The 22,086-nt window shown below is 39.3% G+C and overlaps 1 protein-coding gene across 1 annotated transcript in view; it reads left to right on the top strand.

Annotated features, from left to right (window-relative positions):
* The first annotated feature begins 561 nt into the window (after positions 1-561).
* Positions 562-22,086, top strand: part of ppp2r5a (protein phosphatase 2, regulatory subunit B', alpha isoform) — a 44,212-nt gene continuing 22,687 nt past the window's right edge. Inside the window, exons 1-2 of the mRNA XM_040125005.1 lie at positions 562-1,707; positions 19,645-19,841. Of these exons, the coding sequence (XP_039980939.1) occupies positions 1,560-1,707; positions 19,645-19,841 (345 nt within the window). The 5' untranslated portion in view covers positions 562-1,559. The remainder of the gene's footprint in view (positions 1,708-19,644; positions 19,842-22,086) is intronic.

Below are 22,086 nucleotides of genomic sequence, written 5' to 3'. Positions count from 1 at the left end.
TGAAGAAAGTCTGCTTTTCTAGTCTGTTAAGCTTCTCAAAATCCCTCTGATGTGCATAACGAATGTTGTTCTATTCTCAGCTGATTCATGTTAAAATATGTCGTATTTTATAATTACCCGCTGTCCCAGAACTTGTTTTTACTTAACTAGACGTTTACATGGTTTAAATTATATCTGATATTATTAAGCTAAATGGGTGAGAGCAGGAAAATGCACAGTAGAGGCAGAAATTATCCTTTTTTTAAAATATTATTTTATGTTAAGAGACAGTGCCGTCACTCATACAGGGGGTGTAATGACAGAGTCCTTCATCATATATAGTAAAACGCGTTCAGATGCTGCAGACTTGATGTTTTGGGGCCACTCCAGCAACTTTCTCTGATCGCAGGCGCCCCCGCTACGGCTGCCACTCCTTATTCAACTAACACAACGTCACACGTTTGTTTTCACCTGTCACATGTCCGGGCCCCGCTTCTCTCCGCCAACCCGATTGGTTTAAAAAGTTTTCCAGCTTTTTAATCCCCCGCCCGCGATTCGCCGGTCGGAGCTGTCGCTCAGTGGCGCGCGCCTGTCAGGCTCCGCAGCCCACCAACAAACAGTCGAGTCGGACGGACAGCGACGGAGCGGCGCTTCTGGGAGTGTTTTATGGCTGCCTACTCAGCACCACATCTAGTGATTTGTTGTGTTTGAGCGTACCTGGTCCTTTTTTTAGAGGCCGTGGGACTAGAGCGCTTTAGTCGGCAAAGGGCTGTAGCTAAGGCAAAATCGCTCGTATGTGAGCACGGCTAACTTTTCAGTGCTAAACGAGGCCGAGCCGTCGAGCGAAATTTAACTTCATCCGATCGCGGATAGTTCTTCTGAAAATACTCTCAGCGGAAGTCTAACTATGATTAAAACCAGTGCTTGAAGACTCGGACCTTTCGTTTTGTTTTTTTTACGAAGAACTACACGAATTGCATGGGGCAGTTGTCTCTCGTAACTTTTTTGTTTCACCTCAGCGGCGGTGCAAACTTGTCGTAGTGGCACACATTAACGTCAGCTAATTTTAGCAGGATAGCTAGGTACACTAGCTGGCAGCCTAGCAGTACAGCGCTTTACCACCAATTCGGGCAACTTTTCACGACCATGTCTTTCGCACGGTCTGCAACAGGTAGACGAGTTGCGAACACGAGGGAGCAGCAAAAAACATCAGAGATTTAGAGACTTAAGTGCTATTTGCCTTGTGTCGGTTGTACCGCGGGCAATGCCATAAGTTGCGGTTTAGCTTTTGGGTTCGTGTTTTGAAGATCGTCCCCGTGTTTCAGAAAACAAGTTACCCCGATGATGCAGCCTTTGGACACAGTCTAACCCCAGTACCGACCTAACATGTTGGATCGTACAGATTAACACAAGACTTGGATAAGAGACGAGCTTCAAGTCTGTCGGTTTGCTCCTTATTTTATTTTATTTTTATTTTATTTTATTTTTTTTTGTGCTGATGTGAACGAGGAGGAGACCTTTCAGTTGACCCCGGGGGATACAGTCGCTTGTCCGAAGTCTTCGTCAGTTTATGCATCAAAATGTCGGCCATCTCCGCAGCCGAGAAAGTGGACGGGTTCACGAGAAAGTCCATGAGGAAGGCCCAGAAACAGAGAAAATCCCAAGGGTCCTCTCAGTACCGCACCCAGAGCGCTCCGGTGGAGCTTTCCCCGCTGCCGCAGCTCAAAGGTAGGGTAAGAGGGTGACGGGGGGGGGGGTTCCGCCGCCCAAAACAGGCTGTCTTTCTTTACCGGTGCGTTGTGTGTTCCGCTAGATCAGCAACTGTTGCATTCAGCATGCGGCTCGTTACCAGAATTGCAGCCAATGTGAGTGACGCAAAGGCAGTTTGTGCAAATATCGTACGCGGTTTACGGACACTACTGTGCACAAGCAAGCCCACCATGTTTAAACCCTGCGGGACGGGGAGAGGACAACGGCCCAAAGAGTTGTGGACACATCTTCAAACATTTCCCTCTCGGTCATACGCGTCCTTTTCCTCTGCACGGGCAGCTTGGAAGGAGTGACCCCAGGGAATATGGAGGGGGGAAAAAAGAAAAAAAGAAAAAATTGCATGACTGTCTGCCAAAGTGGAATACATCAGTTTTGTGGTCTCACTGAGTTTTGCTAACAGTTCTGTTTACTTTGCTTGCATTACTGCTGCTGTGGTGCTTACTTGCAAACTTTTTACAGAGACACAGAATAACCTCACTCCAGCAGTTGGGGCTGAACTGACATGCAGAGGCACATCCAGAGAGCGATGTTGAAGAAGGGGTTAAGATGGATTTATGATTTTGCGTCAAGGTGATGCGGAGGGTACGTGCGGAGGCCTCCATATCTCTGCCAGAGGTGGATGAGGGGGGCCTCCACAAAGAAGTGACAACAGGCTGGGACTATAGAGATACCGTGTGTAGAGCACAACCCCTGTGATTGGTCAGATTGGGCTGCTTGTGTTTTCCTCCCCTATGTTGATGCGGGTGGAGATTGTTGAAAGTGAAGACAACGTTGAGCAAGTTTGGGAAAGGCTCAGTCATTTTTTCATGGCTACTTGAGAAGTATATATTTTGTGGTGCAAAACATTTCCAGTGCAAGCACGCTGAAGTACAACTCAAGTCCTGTGCCAGAGGCAGAATTGCTGGAACATCTCAATGAAGAATCATGAAGCTGATTTAACTAATTCTTTCCCATACTTTTACATACACTATCCAAATCATCTCAGCAAGTAGACTCAAAAGTACCTGGTAAGAAGTATCACAATGCCACACCCGAGAACATTAGAAGTACCAATTAAATACCAGATAGTTTGTATTTGTTTTGGTAATTTTTACAGGGATGTGTGCGTCTTACTCATATCAGTGGCAGCTAGTAAGCACTAAAGCCTTAGGATATTGCAGTAGAGAATACAGGCCAGCAAAAATGCATCAAGCGAGACGTGACACTGTGTGGGATAATATGGGTGGCCAGTATTAAACGTCGGAGAGTCTGTTGTCAGTTGATGCAGTACTCTGTTGTAGATGGAGGTGGGTATGTGGGGTGGAGGTCTGGTAAGGTATGCCATGTGACCTTATCAAGGTGTCTGTTCCACGCCTGGGAAGTGCAGTATTGCTCTTCCTAGAAGGAGAGATGCCGCACTTATTTTTTAAATTGTGTTGATTTTCTGATTTTTTCCTAACCACAAATTAAACACACAAGCATTTGAATAATTATGTAAATTCAACATTGATGTAAATTCTCTATACAGTCGTAACCCCTGCAGTGTTTTCTTTTGTTTCGTGAGCATAGATTTATATAGTTATTTACTTACTATATCTGTTGAATTCTAGCCTGTTTCGAACTCCTCCATCCAATATATTCCAATACAGACACACCATGTTTAGCATGAGTTGAAACTCTGTTTTTCATAGATACAATGATCTGTGGTCATTGTAGTTTACTGATAAAATGCTTTCAGCACTTGGCAGCAGTTAATTAATTTTTTTTTTTTTGAAAACCGCACTGATAAGAACTTGCAACTTCATGCACCCACGGACATGTAATCAATCCACAATGAAATTAGACGCACATGGCCCATATATTGCACTATTAAACATGTCCTACATAAAACAATCTCATCTCTTATATATTTTTCAGTCACTTTTTTCTTTCAAAAACTGCAATAACATGACAAATCTAGGCATGCACCTGACTATATACCTGTTGGTAGCCTGCAGTTAAATGGGACACTGCTGAGCCTGCTGACAACTGCGTGTATCTAAGTTCCATTCACAACAGCGTGTGCACTTCCAGTGTGTACTTCAACATGTTTTCTCAAGTTATTTCGCTGTTGTGCACCAACCATCTTGCATTGTTTAGGTTAAGCTAGCATAATACAGAGGAATGGAAATATTAAATTGGAGTTTTGGTTTAGCATTTTCTACTAATCTAAAATATATCAGAGATAAAAACACTATTTAAACACAATTAGTGTACAACTTAATTATATATTCACAGCATAATGTTTTATAGAGATAGTACTGTTGAATATTTCAATACTGTACATTTTATTGTGAAGCACAGTTAAAAAAACAAAAAAGAATAATGTAAAGGTTTTGGTAGTACTAAGCCCTAATCATGAATCCTGTTGAATCCTGGCATTATTAAATCTAATGACTGGACTTAAATTTGCAGTTTACCCACACTTATAATGCGGGCAAGCCTCAACAACTTATCAGCAGTGTTGATGTTACTGGGAAGATCGGAGCTGAAGTAAGAAACTTGCCTGGTCAAGTAGTTGGAACTTTTCAACGTGATCCAGCTTCTCAGATGCGGAAATATGTCACAAACGAGTTGGTATCAACTGTGACTGCTTTCATACAGTTTTAAAGGATTGTAGAAAATGTAGCCTTCAATATTTTATTTCTAATCTCGTATAGTACATAGGGAGAGGAAATAGTGTAAAAGAGGGACAGCTCGGTATGATTTTTCCCAGACTAGAGCATTGCACTACAGCAACACTCACAATCGACTTGAAACACCATGGCAGCAGCTGCCTGGTTGACCACGGTGAATGTGACAGCCAAATTACCCCACTTTCTCCCACTACAAGCCCGGGGGTGATTTGTGCCTTGTCATGGCGAGTGCTGCTGGTGTAGAATTGAGGAAATCTCAGTACTCAAATATCACTCACTTTCAGTTCACATTTTTTGCAATAGGGTGTGCTGATTATTCATCTGATCACTGTGTTGATTCTGCCCAGCATGGACTTGGACATTTCTTAGGTTTATTGTATTCATTTATTACAAGGTGGGCACTGCATATGCACTGTGCACACTTTTTTTTTTTTTTTTTTTTTTTTTTTTTTTTTTAATAGTGCTTTATGACATTCACATAGAAAGTCATAACACATTTGCAGACGAAATAATGAGATACATTGGATGCAAATTTGATTGTCTTTTGAGAGGTTTGCATTTGCACATGATGTACATGAAGTGTGGAGTTAATAGTGCAAGAGTGCTACTGGCTCACTAAACTAGATGGAACTATGATTATAAGCAAATGGTACGGTGCCATTATGCCATAAAAACTGAAAAACTTAAGCACTTAAGAAAACAGAAATTACTGAGCATGCCAACTAAAATTTTAATACTTACCTACTAATACCTACTAACAGTAATGTTAACAGTTTGCCAATAACCTTCCATTGTGGCTTCAGTAAACCAAAGGACCCTTGGTTTACATTGTAGGTAGTTCCATCAGTACATTAGCAGCACTAAATACTCATTGATACGTACCTTGTGAAGATAGCCTGCTGTGGTCAGGATGTTTCTTATCCCTTGTGGTCAAAATCAGACACAAATGGAGTCATTATACTAAAGTTAGGACACATTTATCTGTGCTAAATTTAGTATCTAAAGATGTGATGGCACAGCAAACAAATGTTATATGTATTGTAATTATAAGTATTGAAATAGTGTATTGAATATTATGATTCAGTATTACTGTGTTCTCTGGTTAGCCAAGTATACACCACCTACACAACTAAGGTAGTGCACTTAACTAAACAATCTTGATTCAGGGTCCGTTCACTCACATATTCTAGCGCTTTTGACTGTATCACATGGTTTTCATCAGTTCATGAAGCTTTTCTCACTTGTCATGGAACTCTTTCCATTATTCTGAGTAGGTCCTTCTGTTCACGTTTAAATTAGTGTATTTTTTCAAATTCATAAATGGGAATCCATAAATAAAGTCCTATTTCTGCCTACATTTCTACCTTACCTTGAGGATGTTTGCAGGACCAGTGGCAAAGGTTCAAGCTTGTTTAAAGTAATTGATTCACCATCTGTTGTCTTTGTAGCATATAATTCATAATTCATAATTCCTATACACTACCTGAGTCTGTGGTTACAAATAGGCTACGTCCACAGGCATAGCTGTCCATACTTTCTGTATGTTAGGGTTTGAACTCGAAACAAAACAAAGTAATGGTGGTTTGTGCTATCAGCTGATAACACTTTGAGCCAGTTTACACAGTTGCTTTAAAAGCCAAAAGTGATAGGAGTACAATGTTGACATGCAGCAATAGCCCTTTTAGTGTAAACCAACTGTCCTAGCATGGGTTCCCAAATTAGACTGCATGCCTACCTGACCTGTTTTAACTGAGTTATAATGTTCAGTTTATCAGCACTATTCCTGGTTCCCAGAGTAACTAGACTAAGAAAGGAAATCTCTACAGCCGGCATGTTGCAGGTCCGAAAAGATAGTAGCCTGCAAGGATGCTTCTTCCCTCCTGCAGTGGAGAGGTTGGAGCGCTTTTAGCTCCTGTTGTGTGATAGACACTGGAGGAGATGAGTCACTTGGAGACCAACATTGTTGCCATGGCAGCCAGAAGCCTTGAGAGCAAGCCAGGGAAATTTTTTACTTTCCAAATACAGACTCTTTCACTTAGGCTGATATTTCTGTCACTGGATTGGGAATTTTGAGCTGAGCCATTATTTCTAACTAGACCTAAGCTTACATTTGGGCAGTGTGGTGGTTATTGTCAGTAGCCTAAATATAGTACAGTCACACTATCAGTCTAAAGGTGCATTGATTTTAATTTCCATGACTTGTTCCCACACATAACTCACAGGTTATTTTTTCCTTCTTTTTTTTTTTTTTGCTCTCATTTTTATTTTTATTTTTTTTTAAAGAAAACCTATTGATCGTTGAATCTGCTGATTGACAGTTACTTCATTAATCTTGTCTTACTCCTTCATTTATTACATCTGTGAAGATAGTACTTCGCAGGTTTAGCTTTGCACTCCAATTACGTTGTTTTTGACTCATGATGCACTCATGTTCAAAATCAGTGCAGTAGAACCAGAGATATCGTCTTTTTTATTCCACACATTCGTCTTCTTTGTCAAAACCTTGTGCCTGCATTACCCACAGTACAACTTTGAGAGTTGGGTGTGCTATGCTAGTAGTCGCTAACGTAGCTTGGAGCTGTTGGCCACAAGCAGAGGTAAGGGGTGGGCTACAGAGCTTTGATATGCTCACTTCTTTCTAACTCTACATCCCCAGATTTTTTTCATTTTCCAACTTGTAGTCTTTAGCCGCAGCTGACACTGACTCAAGTCACGTCACTTGAAGCAATTTATCCGATTTTGCCATAAAAGGCTTTATAAAACTTTTTATCAATCATGCGTAGTACTCCCCAAGACCTGTAAACAGACCACCACCAGCCCAAAGTCTCCATCTCTAGATTTAGACTGATGATAGTCTGGGGAGCTGATATTGCTAAATAGTTACATGGCTCATTTGGCATTGACCACCAGCTGCATTGACCCCCAGCTGCAGTCTGCACCAAAATCGAGTATCTTTTTAGACTTTTTTTAGGAAGTCATTGTGCATTGTTGGTTTAATTCATGATCATTTTTTGTCGCTGTAGTCTTATATAGCCTAGTGGTAACTGTGTATTCAGATGTACCTGATAGTGCTGAAATAAAAAAGTTGATGGACAGAAATTAAATCTACAACATTGGAGATATTGCATAAATTATTCGTCTTTTTTTTTTTTTTTTTTTAAGCAAAACCTTTGCTTAAAACACTTTCTATGCCTCTCAAATGTTAGGATTTGTGCCTCTTCTCTGTTTTATTTCATTGTAAATTGAGTATCTTTTGGATTTTTGGACTTTTGGTTGGACCAAGCGAATAATTTGAAGATATCACACTGGAAAATTGTGGAATCTGTGATGTACATGTTCACTGTTCTCTGACATTGTATTGCCTTAGTGATTAAGTACCTGAGTTTTAGCCAGATTTTTTTGCCAGCAGCCTTTAGCATTGGCTCATCAGTGTCTGGATATGAAATACATGTCCACTCAATTGGCCCATTGATTGACAAGTGTTTCCCACACAGTCTGTTTCCATCCTGTCTGCCAGCAGATTGCAAATCAATAGATCATTTTCTAGGAAACAAAGGGAAAAATCTTTTGTGTCGGACTGTGATGTTGTTTGCTTTTTTTTGTTTGGTTTGTTTCCTGTCGCTGTCAGTGTCACAATTGTGGCGTCTGGCAGGTTGAATTTACTTCCACCTTTTTGTACAAAACTGGTGTTACCGCTTTGTCTTTGGCAGTCTGCTGGCTGAAGACGTGGGTTGTGTGATTCTGTGCTCCTGTAATGACCAGCTGCAACTAGGGCTGGGTGGTATTACATAATACCTTTTTATCATGAAAAACATGTATGCCACAGAATGTAATGTTCCCTTCATAAATTGAATATATGATTTTAAATAAAAAATTTGGGATAGTACTTACATTTATTCTTATATATTCCAGAGTGAAAATGACAGTATTTATCAGGTAACTTATGTACCTCATGGTGGTCGTGGATGCAAATTTTTACACATCATGAAAGTTGAGTGGTCATTATCGTTCACTGACTATGTGTGTGTGTGTGTGTGTGTGTGTGTGTGTGTGTGTGTGTGTGTGTGTGTGTGTGTGTGTGTGCGTGTGTGTGTTTGTGTGCATGTTTACGTGCTTTTCTGCTTGTCTGCTGTTTGCTTCATTTTCTTACAACAGCTTATGTACAAATTTCGGATTTTATTTTAGGTGAAATGTCTGCAGCTTGGTGTAACATATAGCAAATGCAGCTTTTCCATCATTGCCTTGAAGCCATCTCTCACAACAGTGAAGATATCAACCATGTCTCGATGTAGATCCGCCGATATGGCATGTATCATGTCTTTCCACTGCTTGCTTTTCTTGTAAGCAGAGCAATTAATTGGTGACTCAGACAAGAATGTCTTCTTTGTGGTTTTTCTTTCCCCACCACAGCTGAAGCTACTTGCGTTGAAGGCAAAGCACATTTTCTAACATTTATTACACATGCAGACATGTTTCCTCATTGCTTGGGCCTGCCTTGCTTCATCTCATCACCGGTCTTTTATTAGCATGCGAATATGTGTTTTAGCTTTAAAAAGGCAGCGTGTGCTAACTCCTTAACACGCAGTAAGTTGCACTGATGCTGCACTTTATGTGACATGACCAGTGATATTCTATACCAGAATAAATGATGCAGCTAAATCCATATAATGGTGCTTATCTCTAACAGTGGGGCATTTATACAGGTTATGCCTAGCGCTAACTATTGTTTTCATCATTGACTACTCTGCTAATTATTTTCTCAGTTAATCAGTTTATCTTTTCATCTTTAAAACATTAGCAAGCTGTGCAAAATGCCCATCACAATATCTTAGAGCACAAGGTGCCATCATTAAATATTTTGTTTTGTCCAACCAACAGTTCAAAACCCCAAAACATTCATTTTACTATAATTTATGGCCAAGAAAAACAGCAAATTTTCACATTTGAGAGCCTGAAACCATCAAAATATTTGGTATTTCCTCTTTAAAAATGACTGAAATGATTAAGCTATTATCAAAATAGTTGCTGATTCATTTTCTCTCAATTAACCACCCAGTAATCGACTAATCTTTGCAGCTCTAGTATTACAATTAAGTGCTAACTGCTACTTTCAGCAAGCAATTGTTGTTATTTATAGCTTTAAACACTAAATACAGAAAGCGGGCTCTACACTGACAATGAACAAACAATAACTATGGCTAACTTCTAAGTGAGCTTTCCCTGTTTTCAGTCTTTGTTTTAATACATAATATAGAGCTTTGCCCATCCATAAAGTAGCCCATGTCATTTGTGCTACAATACTAGCCGAGACAGAAATAGTAATGTTCTGGGCATCTGGTGAACCAGTTTTGTTCACCCTTTCTCCATGCACAGTCGTGACCTCTCTTGGCCAGATCTTTCTCAGCAGCTGTAACACATGCTTGAGTTTCACAGTAACCCGCAGAGGTCATGTCAGTAAAACATCACTACTGGTTTCTCTGTGACAGGCTGGATTACTGCTCATAGTACAACAGAATAAAGTCTAAAATACAAGTCATCTTTCCAGTCCATCTTTAAATTAATTGGTTATGAATGGGCTTGTAATTAGAAACTACTCTACAGAAAACCTAATAAGTGGGCACTTTGTTTTCAGTGGTTTGGACTTTAAGTCAACATACAAATTGGATCTGGGGAAAGACACATTTTATGCCCTCTAACTAGGGTTACAACTAATGATGGTGATGTCTTCAGATATCTCTTTTGGGGCAATTTCTGCTGGAAAAAAGCTTGACACAATAACTCGATTATCAAAATTGTTTCAGATGATTTATCTGTCAGTCAGCTAATCAATTAATCGTTGCATCCCTACCTCTGAACAGTCTTGTTTGAGACCAAAAAACTTGCCATTCATTTGTTCCACTGTCCATTTGAACATGATTTAGAAACACATCTGAATGACAGAGTTAAATGTTGAAGACCTCGGTTGGGTAAACAAACCCATTAGCCACAGCCGTTACTTATTAGCATCGGTGGCTGATTGTCTGGTAACAGCATACAGTTTATTGCCCATATTACCTGCCTTTCTCCTGTCCTATACTGTTTTTATTGCGCTTGTTTGCAGTTTATCATTCATGCAAGTGTTCAGCCCAAGGTAGGGTTGCCTGGTGATTACAGACAGCCCAGGGACACAAAGGTGGCAAGAGTTGGCATCTGCCACCTTACCATGTACCCCTCCCCTCCCACCTTTCACTTCAGAGAGGAGGACAGTTGATATTGCGGTGACTTTAACGTGTTTTGACCTAATTTTCTCATGGTATCTGCCATTGCTGCAATTCACTCACCATAACACTCTAAAAAAAGAATATCTATAATACAGTTTTAGGACTAATAGTGACCAAAGCTACAGATGCTTGAGTTGACATTCAATGAGCTAAAACAATTCAGTGCTTCGGTTACTTTCCAACCTCAAGAATAAATAGTGGCTGTCAGTAAAATTGTCATGGCCAAAGCTAAGCTGTCATTGCTGTTAAAGTTAGATTGGCTCTAGTGACAGCACCAAACGTCTTTTTGAAAATGTAGGCAGCTGCTTATCTAGTAGATTGGTTAAAGCTGATTAATGTTTCCACTGAACATATACTCAGGTTAGATTACCTTTATCTGTCTTATCTTAACCTTTAGGGCTGGGCAGTGACGATTATGACATAGTTTTATGCAATTATATTGTCCAAATGAATGATTACAAACAAATTGGAATTAAAAACTAACAAAATGAGTTAGAGCTTTGTCGATGAATTGATTAGTTGACAGAAAATTATTATGCAGCTATTTTGATAGTCAGATAATTGTTTGATCTACTTTTCAAGCAGAATTGCCAAGAATGAGCTGATTCCGGCTCCTTATTTGTGAAGATTTGCTGCTTTGCTCTGTGATACATGATTGTAAATTAAATATATTTGGCTTTTGGACTGTTGATCAAACAAAAGAAGGCATTTGAAGACATCACACTGAGCTCTTGGAAACCAAGATAAACATTTTTCACAATTTTCAAACATTGTCTAGACAAAGTGAAGAATTTGATTAATCGAGAAAATAATGAAAAGAAAAGATAATGAAGAATTGTTAGTTGCAGCCCTAAAATGACTGACTTTAAATGGTCGTGACTGATGGGTTTTTTTCTGATGTATTATAAAAGGGTTGAATACAGGTCATTTATGACATTGAACGTGATTTAAATAATTCTGAATGTGATTGGTGCCCACAATTTCCATATCGGTATCAGAAAAAAATATTCAAAATAATCACCCCACCATTGACACAGATTACTCCTCAGTTAAACCATGATATTTTCAACTGGCAAAGCATGTTTTGACCAAATAATGTTTGAGGTCAGACTAAAACCACATGTGTTGACCACATGGTCTCTTAGACAACCACTCAGACGCACACACAAACGCACACACAAACACACACACACACCCCTCTAGCAAACCTAAAGGAGAAAGCTAACAAAGTGTTTGTCATCTGGAAAGACAAGCTAGGAAAAACAGGCTTGAAATCATTCCAGAACTGCTGAGCTTTTACTTTTGTTTTATTGCTTTGTGTAAATATCATATTGGATCTTTATTCACTTTTATACTGTTGCTCTGTAAGTAAACAAGTCAGAAATGTTAAATTGTGGTGCAGATGCAGTACTTTATTTAAAGAGGATGTAAAACAAATGACTCTTTTGTTTACATTCTACCAGCTGAAATTGTATCATGCCTTTTAAAGTACATTTGCAAAATACAAACGTATTGTGCATACAGAGTATTTAGTTTCAAGTCTTTTCTCAGAGGCAGTCCTCATTTGGGTTCTTTGCATTCAGCCTGCATTGCTTAGCTTTGCATCTGCTCACAGGTCACGTGATACTGTGTGCATTAAATTGACCTTACCCATAATGTCTATACTTCTGATATTATCAGTGTGTAGTTTACATAAAATCTGTTCAACAGATTCTTTAAGCTGTTCTTTAGTTGCCGTTGTGACATATTTTGCCAGCATTACTTTAACGTGCACTCAAAAACAAACGTGGAGACAATTGTGGAATCAATTTGTACTTGTGGTACCATCTTACCCAACCATTTCTGCAGCTGCAGTATGACCTATGTGGCATCACTCCTGTCATGCATTAATGGACACATTTAGCCTACAGTAGACTGCCACTCCTGTTTTTTTACAACTGAGCAGTCATATCGCACATGTTGAGGCACTTCACATGTGCTTCAGAAATGTGTCTAAAAAGATTATTTATTCATTCATTCATTCATTTCTTGTCTCCGCCCTTCTCATTTCTTAGTAGTAAACACAGCATGGCTGTCCAATAGGCAGGAATGCAATCCCAACCAGAGAAGACAATACCAGAGCTTTTACAAGAGTAACTGCAGATGTAGCACTCAAGGGCTTTTACTGTCATCTCCTACTGTGAATTGTTAACTGGTACTCCGGAAGTTACAGCCGAATGTGAGACCTTTTTAGTTTATCCTTTTTCCCATGAAATGCAAGGCTTTTTGGGTAAGACCTTTTCACTTCCCTGAGGTTTCCATGTGTCAGTATGCCAAAAATATTTTCAGAACCTGTCATGAGAGGGGGGGGGGGTTTAAAAGCAGTCGCAAGTCATAAAAAATAAAATATCCATGAGTAGAAATAATTGTTAGTACTGCACTTGCCTAAACATGCAGAGTCAGGGGACTTTTTTCCCCTGGATTCAGCCTTCCAGGCAGACCTTGCTCTAAGGCTGAATACAGCACAAATGTCTCTTTAGCAGGATTGGCAGACTCAAACCTAAACCACGGTCCTTACTTTGACATTAACCATCAATAACCTGAAATATTTGAGTGGCAGAGCTTGTTGTGACGATGGGAAAATCCCTTAGCACTGCTTTTAAACTAGCCATAATTTAAGAATCTATTTTTCTTTGTGTGTGCAACTTTTACTGGGGTGGGGAGACCCACCTCAGTTAAATTGGCATAATCGTTTGAAAATTACAGCAAAACATCTACACTTTAAACCTATCTTAATTCTAATCTAATGGTTGTTGTTTTCTCTTTGTGGCTTGAATAGTTAACCCTGTTTTAGCAACAGACATTTAGCTACAGGTCATTGATGCAGAATTTTATTAGTTTGTATTCTTAAAAAAGAGGCAGTCTGAGTACTTGGAAGTTAATATGTGGCAGCTATTTGTCAATATAACCTGAGTGTGGGTAGGTCTAACTAAATCCTAACTAAACTGTGTCCAGGGACTAAACCGGCCTCTGTTCAGAGGTCATCTGACCTGCATACTTTCCCTCCCTCCCTTGTTTTGGTCTCTCTCTGCTTGGCTATAGTTCTGTGAAATGTTGATGGACACCAAAAGGGCAGGCATTGGTGCAAAGCAGTTTTGACGTGGAAAGCTTCAGATTTCTGAGGTGTGATACAAATGTTTGTTGTATATTTAACTGTCAATAGGTCAAAACCGCCAGTGTTGGTACCATCGTGGGGATTATTTTTCTCTGTGCACACTACAGATCTGTGTTTAAAGTCTTACCAGAGCATTAGAGGGAGAGAGAGATGGCTGAAACAGTCAGATGAACCTATGTAAAAATAAAGTCTCGATACTAAGATCTGACACATTCCCTTACAGTTTGCAAGAGGATCGAGGCAGTAGTTTCCTTCTGTATAACCACATTTCTATTGAAAAGACATGCAAAGGGCTGTTGCCACAGAACAGTGGTAATCAAAATGCAAATAGAGGTAAGACACTTTACTGTAGCTGCACAGTAACTGCCATAGCTCAGAAAATTCTTTTTGTAGATTTAATTCCTCTTAACAGGCTGTTAATGGTTAAAAAAAAAAGCCATTTTATTATTTTTATGAACCTTAAACTTTAATTTTCCAGCAAATTTTCACACAACTCTTGCAGTCCTCATTGTATTCAGAAAAACAGCATGACCGCCGCAAATGCAACCCATGAGTGATACATTTCTGTTTTCCATGACTGATGCCCTTTGTTGCAGTTGAAAGCAGCAGAAGACGATTTGTCCAGGGCAAAACACATCAGTCACTGGGGCAATGAAACATGGGATGCTAAAATGGAAAATGGTTGCATAACTTCAGACACCCGTGTACAGTGTTGCATTATGTTAACGTGCAACACATAACTTCAGCATCGATGATGCAGTATTTAACTTTCTGCTGAGACTTATGAACTTTACAACATTTCTGAACAAATGAAATAATAAGAATTTAGTTGTAAATCTGCCATGTTTCTGTTTCCGTCTACATTTGTACGCAGTCTTTATGCCTTTCTAATATGCAAAGAGCCTTACCTGTTCTGGGTTTGGAGCTGATGATCAACACTAGTAAAAGTCTTGGTTCCAAACATCTTCAATTTCACATTATGGATCCTTGAAACTTGTACGGTTTGGTACATTTTTTTGATGCTTTTGTCTAGATGCTTACACACTTTAGCGGTCTGCCGAGACATCCTTAGATTTCATGACTTTGTTTTTTGCTCTGGTGTGAATAGGGGGAATTGTAGGGCCATATTTAGACAGATTTAGTCTTTTTAAATCATGTCCAGTAAAATATGTTTGTCTGAACTCCGTGCAATTTATAGAAATGTCTTTTGTCTGCATTTGTGTATGTGCATTTATAGTCACAAGCCACAAAAACATAGATACAATGTGCATATATAACTTGCATCGCTTATCTTTGGACATTTTCAGAAGGGAAGTTTCTCTTATTGAATATTTAACATTGTCAATCCATCACTCCCTGCAATTTGTGCAGTTTAACGCACAATACTTCCTCTTCAACTCCTCTCACTATAGCTTTCTTGCAATATTGTTACTGGCTTTTGTCTGTGCACACATCTCAAAATGGCTTCACTGGGTTCTCAGTTGTGATCATAAGAAACAGGATGTCTTTGAGCTGAATTTGTAGTCTCACAGCCAAGGGTCTAAAGAGATACATACTGTACAAAAGACATATCTGTATTCAAATTTGAACACACTTGCAAATGTTTAGGAAAATATGCTTTTGCTTTGTCATTTTGTGCTATTGTGTGCAGATTTATGGCAAAAAATAGTAAGATGATAATAATAGGAAGAAGAAAGTTTATTCGAGAACAAAGTATACTGGTACAGGACAAAGGAAAAACCAACACACTGTAAAGTTTCTCAGTAGGATTTTGGGCTAGTACTGGCCACCAGAACAATTTCAATGGCCCCTATCACCGATTTTTAAGCTCTCCACTGAAGGGAAAACCATACTTCCAAAAGACTTTCCCACATTTGGTGTTTTGATGATGGTAGTAGAGAGCGCTGTCCAACACGTCCCTCCAAAATCTCTTGTAGGTGTTTAGTAGTAGAACTGAGATGTGTTGAACATAAGGACCATAGCTTACGATTCACATCATTTTCATACTCATCAAACCATTCATGCCCTGTATTGAAGTCTCCGCGTTAAGTGTCTTAACTAATTTATTCTGTTTACATCTTGAATTAGTCACTTGTCTGTATGTAGTTAATTAAACAATTCGTTACGCCTTTTTCTTTGAGCTCTCTTTGCAGTGCTGTGGTTATAGAGATGATATCATATTTCCTGTTTTTGTCACAAAATCTGGACTTTGTTGTATAAGCTACAGTGATGGTGAGAAACTGCTCTGAATTGTTCAAGCAAAACTTTTGTTTTATTCACTTCATAAAAGTCAACTTTCCAACAAAAATTGATTCCTTGATATTCAGAGAGCAGTGTGATGTCAGCACAAGAACAATTCTTGGTGGAGCAAATTTTCCAGTCCTGTTATTATAGGATTTGGAAATAACAAGAGAATTGGACAGTGTCCATCCTTCCAAACAAGCTTTGTTCTACAAGTATGGTACTTAACAAATCCCAACATAGTATTTGTCTCATAGTGACAAACCAGTGTTTTTCTGCTACTACTACCAACAAACTTTGTGAATTATTCACTGTACAGCTCACAGGACTCAAAAAAATAATTATACATCTTGTGCTGTATCTGTCTCTCCTTAAAACGCTGCCACTTTCTCACTCATGTCCATGTGTAGTTATGAAATTGCATGTTATTGCAGCCACGATAGTATGTGATTGCTGAAGCTTTTTGTAAGATGCAACAGTCAGCCTATGCTGTACAGAGATATTAAATGTTTTGTCTCATTAGCGATGTCAAAATTGGCCAAAAATGTTGTTCACTTATTCCTTCTTTAGAAAAAAAACACACACGGGTTCAAACTGTCCCACTGTCTATTTTTGCGCATTATTTAATTGAGAGGGCAAACTGATACAACGAGAGACAGAACTACTTGGTTGCATATTTTCCAGATGTCCCCTCAGGTTGTTAGTGCTGGAACGGCAGGCTAACTGTAGCTTTCATAGCTTGAGTACAACTTTATCTAGAAGTTCCACAAATTTGCCTTTTACTGACCAAAATCCGAAGCATTTCCAAACGGGGCTTTTTGGATTGCTTGGAGGGCAAATCACTCTCTCTGATGCCGAGTTGCCGCATGGTTGTTGTTGAATTATTCGCTCGTTTCAGCTTGACCTACATTTTGTTTTCATCAGTGAAAGTGCCATAGTGTGACTCCTGCCCGTCATGCGGTGCATTCAGTGCAGTGTTTTTTAACAATTTGATTATATAATCTAATTTAGAATATTCATGTACAGCTAATGTTGGCTACATTGTGATTCCAAAATCAAACACTTCATATGGGAGTGAAGGACTCTTATTTTTTTCCTTTAGATTAACATAACCATTTATTGCTCCTAAACTGAAACCATGTAGATCTTGGCAGCTCGATTAATTTGGAATTACTATCTGTTCTCTCAGATGCTTTCTTCTCTTTGTTCTCAAAGCTTAGCTTAGCTTCATAGTCCTAATGGAAATAGTTTCCTTCCATGATAAGCACCCCGAGGAGTTTGTGCACTGATGCATCTGTATCTGAAAGGCAAAAATAGCTTCACATTGGGAAAAGCATCCATGTGTCAGACTGTATTTGGCAGTCCCAGCCATCACTCCTCTCTGGGAAGATAAAACAATTCCCTCTAAAGATATGAAATGATTTTTAACATACTCTCCACTCAAGGTTAGAGAAGACACATTCCGAGTATGTAAAAAATTCAACTTAAATGTTGCCTGTGTTGTTCCTGTGAAACAGTAAGGGAGGCTAATTTTGTCATGCATAACCTTGATCTATCATAAAGGAAATGTGGGGTACGCTTTAGAGAGAAAAATATATACACACAATTATAATACCATTAGAGCTTAGACTTGAAGAAATACTCCAACCTTTTGTGATATACAGTTATTTGCTTTCTTGCTGACAGTTCGATAAGAAGATTGATATCAGTGTTCATTTCTTTACGGTAAATATGAAGCTACAGGCAGGAGACATTTAGCTTAGCTTAGCGTAAACAATGGAAACAGAGGGAAATAGCTATACTGGCTCGGTCCAAAGGAAAGAAAGAAATGTGAGCTACCCACATGTCATGTTAACGACAGCAACATTCAGGCCGCAGGGGCATCATGGCCCTTTTCCTTTCTTGTTCCAGTTTGGTATTCAATCTGTCCTTTCAGTATGAAATCCTTTTGAGATTTGATACTTTGGAAAACTGGCATTGAGGGAAAGTAGTGTGTTAACAAGCCAGCCTGGTTTAATTACCCTCAGATCTTACATTCACTCAGAGCAGCAGCCGGTTGTCTGACCTATTGAGTTCAGTTGCGTAAGTACTGCGTCAGCTGTCAACACCACTGGAACATTTTCACTAGCTGTGAAAATTTTTTAGCTGTGCCTGACTGTGCGATGTCCCCATGTCACACCATTTTATGGGGTAATGCCTGTTCACTTACATCATATTACTCAATAAGAAGCTGCACCAAGGCACTTCTCACCCTTTCACTCCTCTCCTCTTGCTGTCAGAAACACACCCTATAGCGGTGGAGTGTGAATGTAGGAATGTATTTGTGTGCTTTAGGGCTGCAAGAAATAATTATTTCAATGATCGATAAATCTCTTAATGCCTACTTCAGTTTCTAAGAGCCAAAAGTCACATATGCGAATCGCTTGTTTTGTCCAATCAATAGTCGGAAAACTCAAACATATTCACAATCACTGAATATGCTACTATCGCATAAGACAACAGAAAGCAGAAAAGTCCTCACTTTTGAGAAGCTGGAGCCAACTTGTGTTTGGCATTTCTACTTGAAAAAAATGACAATATTGCGACTGCAAGTCACAATTGGTTGCGCTATTGATTAATTTGACACTTATTTTCTTGATTAATCAATTAATTTTTTAATCTTTAAAATGTTAAGAAAAAAAATGCCATTTACAATTTCTGCTACAGGGTGATGTCAGTTCAGTTCAATTGGCTTGTTTTGTCCAAAGAACTGTCCATAATCTAACTATGTTCAATTTACTGGCATATAGAGTATTACCAAGAAAAGCAGCAAATCCTCACGTGAGAAGCTTGAAACAGCAAACATTTGACCTTTCCTTGAATGAAATGAATGAAATGATTAATCGATTATCAAAATTATTAATTATTAATTAATAACACATATTCTGTCAATCAACGAATCAATGAATTGACTAACTGTTTAATTCACACACAAAAATTTGCATATGGAATGCACCTGTATTTGCGTAAGCTCAGAACCTTTGGGGTGTCTGGTTCTTGAGATGTTGTTAATCAGACCTGAAACTTGAGTCGTGTCCTCTGCTACCGTTGCAGAAAGAGTCCCGTGTCGGCAGCAATGAGCCTCTGCCGTGTAGGAACAGGACATCACTGTACAGTGTGTCACTGCATTTCTGGACGGCTGCCACATGCTGTTTATAGCTTAGCTGGGTCAAGTTTGACAGCTCTAATAACCCTGAACGCACTCACCGTCTAATCCATAAAAGGCTTTGCAATCAAAGCCGAGAATGACTGGGCTGCCTCTGTGTCGCATACACTGGTGTATTGTGTCTGTCTGCCTGTTGGTCTTGAAGTGTAGTTAGATATGTAATAATATGAAAAAAAAAAAAAATTCCGGGGATGTCAAAAAACAAAAATCAACCCTGACAAAAATCAATACACAAGCAAGTCACACCACCTAGGGGAACAGTTATAATTGTCATCCCTGTTCGTCTCATCTGTAATCTGTTTCCATAGAGCATTACATTCTTTGCTTTCTAGCGTGTATAAGCAGTGAATCAGTGTATTTTCTCCTTTTGTGTGATTCCAGATGCTCCCTCCACAGAGCAGCAGGAACTGTTCACACAAAAACTCCAGCAGTGCTGCATGCTCTTCGACTTCTTTGACTCGGTGACGGACCTGAAGAGCAAGGAGATCAAGAGGGCGACACTCAACGAGCTTGTGGACTACGTTTCCACCAACAGAGGGGTGCTGGTGGAGTCCGCATACCCAGAGATCACTAATATGGTGAGGATACACGCACGGAGTGCTTAAAAAATCTTCCGGTGTTTCTCTGAATTTCAGTGGCCTGTTTAGATTTAGAAAATAAACTCTGCATCATGCATAGCCCAGAGCAACCACAGCAGCAGTTAATTAAGTGTTAAGTCGTGCTATTATTAAACATCAAAGAGGTCTCCCCTCTGTGCCACTGTAACAATCTGTGCACTCGAGTCGGATTAAAAAATGGAGGCTGATCGTGTGTCTAGACAGGGTGCGTCATGTGAGCAGCACATCAAGAACATGTTACCATCTTCATACAAAACCTCTCATCATACTTTTTCTGTGTAAGCACAAAATCCACAACGCAACCACAGGTACAGCCCAATATTGTCGGTGCAATTTGAACGTTTCTTTCTCTCCTCCTCTGTCCTTAAGCCACTGCACTGCCCATTGACTACAACACGAGTTCATGAAATTGGATTTAGATTTGTCATTGTCTCTGACATTGAACTGTGCAACCTGAATGTCTGTCTTTCGCTGTTTTGATTATTCTTTTTTTCTCAGTTTCTCTCCAAAACTTGTTGAATTTTGAGAGGAATTGGTGCTGCCTTTTTGTCTACTAATGCTAGCTGCTGTTGAAAGCTTGTATGGTGACAGCCACCCAGTCATTTTTTTTCTAATCCTAGCCACAATACAGGGGGAAATATTGTAAAGCTTATTGATGTTTGCCAGATGTTAGAGGTTCACTGCACCAAGTGTCTTCAGCTCATCACCAAACCCTTTCACAGTGTGACATTAATCCTCTGATTTAAGATTTAGACCAAATTCTAACCTAATTCAAAACCTAGATAACCTACACTAAGTTAATGCTCGTATCTATCACACAAGACCTCCTGTGGTTGTTTCTCATCAAAGAACATATACACTTCTCTTTGCTGGTTGGCTCTCCTGTCTCAGTGCTCATTCCAAAGAAACAGCACTTTTCTGTAGGGCAATTTTAGTATTGCAGGTCACGTAACATCCAGAAGCACAGAGACTACACATCTATTATAAAAAAAAAACTCCTGCACACTGTGTTACCGTTGGTTTATTTATTTATTTACGGTGTTTTTGTCTGCTCGACCTTCATTTGGAAAAGTTTGTGCTTTCCTCCGATGCACCTGTCACACATTGAGTAATGCAGAGATTTTAAAGCATTGAAGGACATCCATTATAAAAGAAACAACTTTAAAACACTGAGGAATGTTGCTTGAGTGTCACACAAATGTTAAAAGTCCCTTTAGATCCAAAAAGGAACCATTAGATCCAATATATATTCAAAAGCCAGGAGTCTTCTCACATAATGTATGTGGCAGTGATTACTTCGGTGTCAACATATGTTACTTTCAAGTGATGCATACCTGTGTTAACTGTGGTTGTCATCCAGAGTTCTGTCCTTGTCTATCGGATATATGTTTTGTATGGGAAAGAACAAGCTGTAACTTAAAGAGTTGCATGTAGGGATGAGACATGAGTACTTAATATGTTAATGAAATATAACATAATTTATCTGGAGATATACTGTACATCCACGAACACATTCACTACAAATAGTGCAGGGCCAATTTAGCAAAGGCTCAGTTGCCGGTGATTAACACATGGGCTGTTGCAAGAATGTTAAACACACAACAAACCCAAGCCCAACATGGGCCATCATGGTATAGATCTGTGTTCATGTAGTAGGTGCCCTGAGCAGCCTAGTTTCTTCCAACAGTATAATAATGACTCGTGCAACATCCACAGCACAGCAGTTAGCACTGTAGTCAGTGCTGCAGCGATTCACTCCTTACTGCAGGTTGACGCGATGGAGACAAATGGGCACATCCACAGCTGAGTCCATGAATCTTTAGATTACTAATGATTAGATAGATTAGCTTTGGAGACTGCTTATGTTGTTCAAGTGCTTCTAGGCATAATACTACAAAAAACTTGATGATGTATGCTGTGTGAAGTGCAGATGTGTAATCACATTGATACAGAAATAGGCCATTTCCAGTAAGATAAAAGTCATAAACAGTGACAGTGAGTTGTAATCAATAATGCCAAAATAAAAAATAATATCTTGTGCAGAAAAGATTTGGCTGGCAGTGTAAGCTAGCTTCAGGTACTACTGCCATGGTTTGGCAGGTGTTTGCAGTACGAAGGCAATGTAAAAATGTAAGAAGTTGATAGCCAATAGCGTCAACGAACTTGCATTTGGTGTCAACGTGTAAACTGATGCAACATGTGTTTA

Source organism: Xiphias gladius, chromosome 4 (assembly GCF_016859285.1).
Source record: "Xiphias gladius isolate SHS-SW01 ecotype Sanya breed wild chromosome 4, ASM1685928v1, whole genome shotgun sequence".
NCBI classification, from domain to species: Eukaryota; Metazoa; Chordata; class Actinopteri; order Istiophoriformes; family Xiphiidae; genus Xiphias; species Xiphias gladius.
This window is presented reverse-complemented; position numbering and strand designations above follow the sequence as displayed.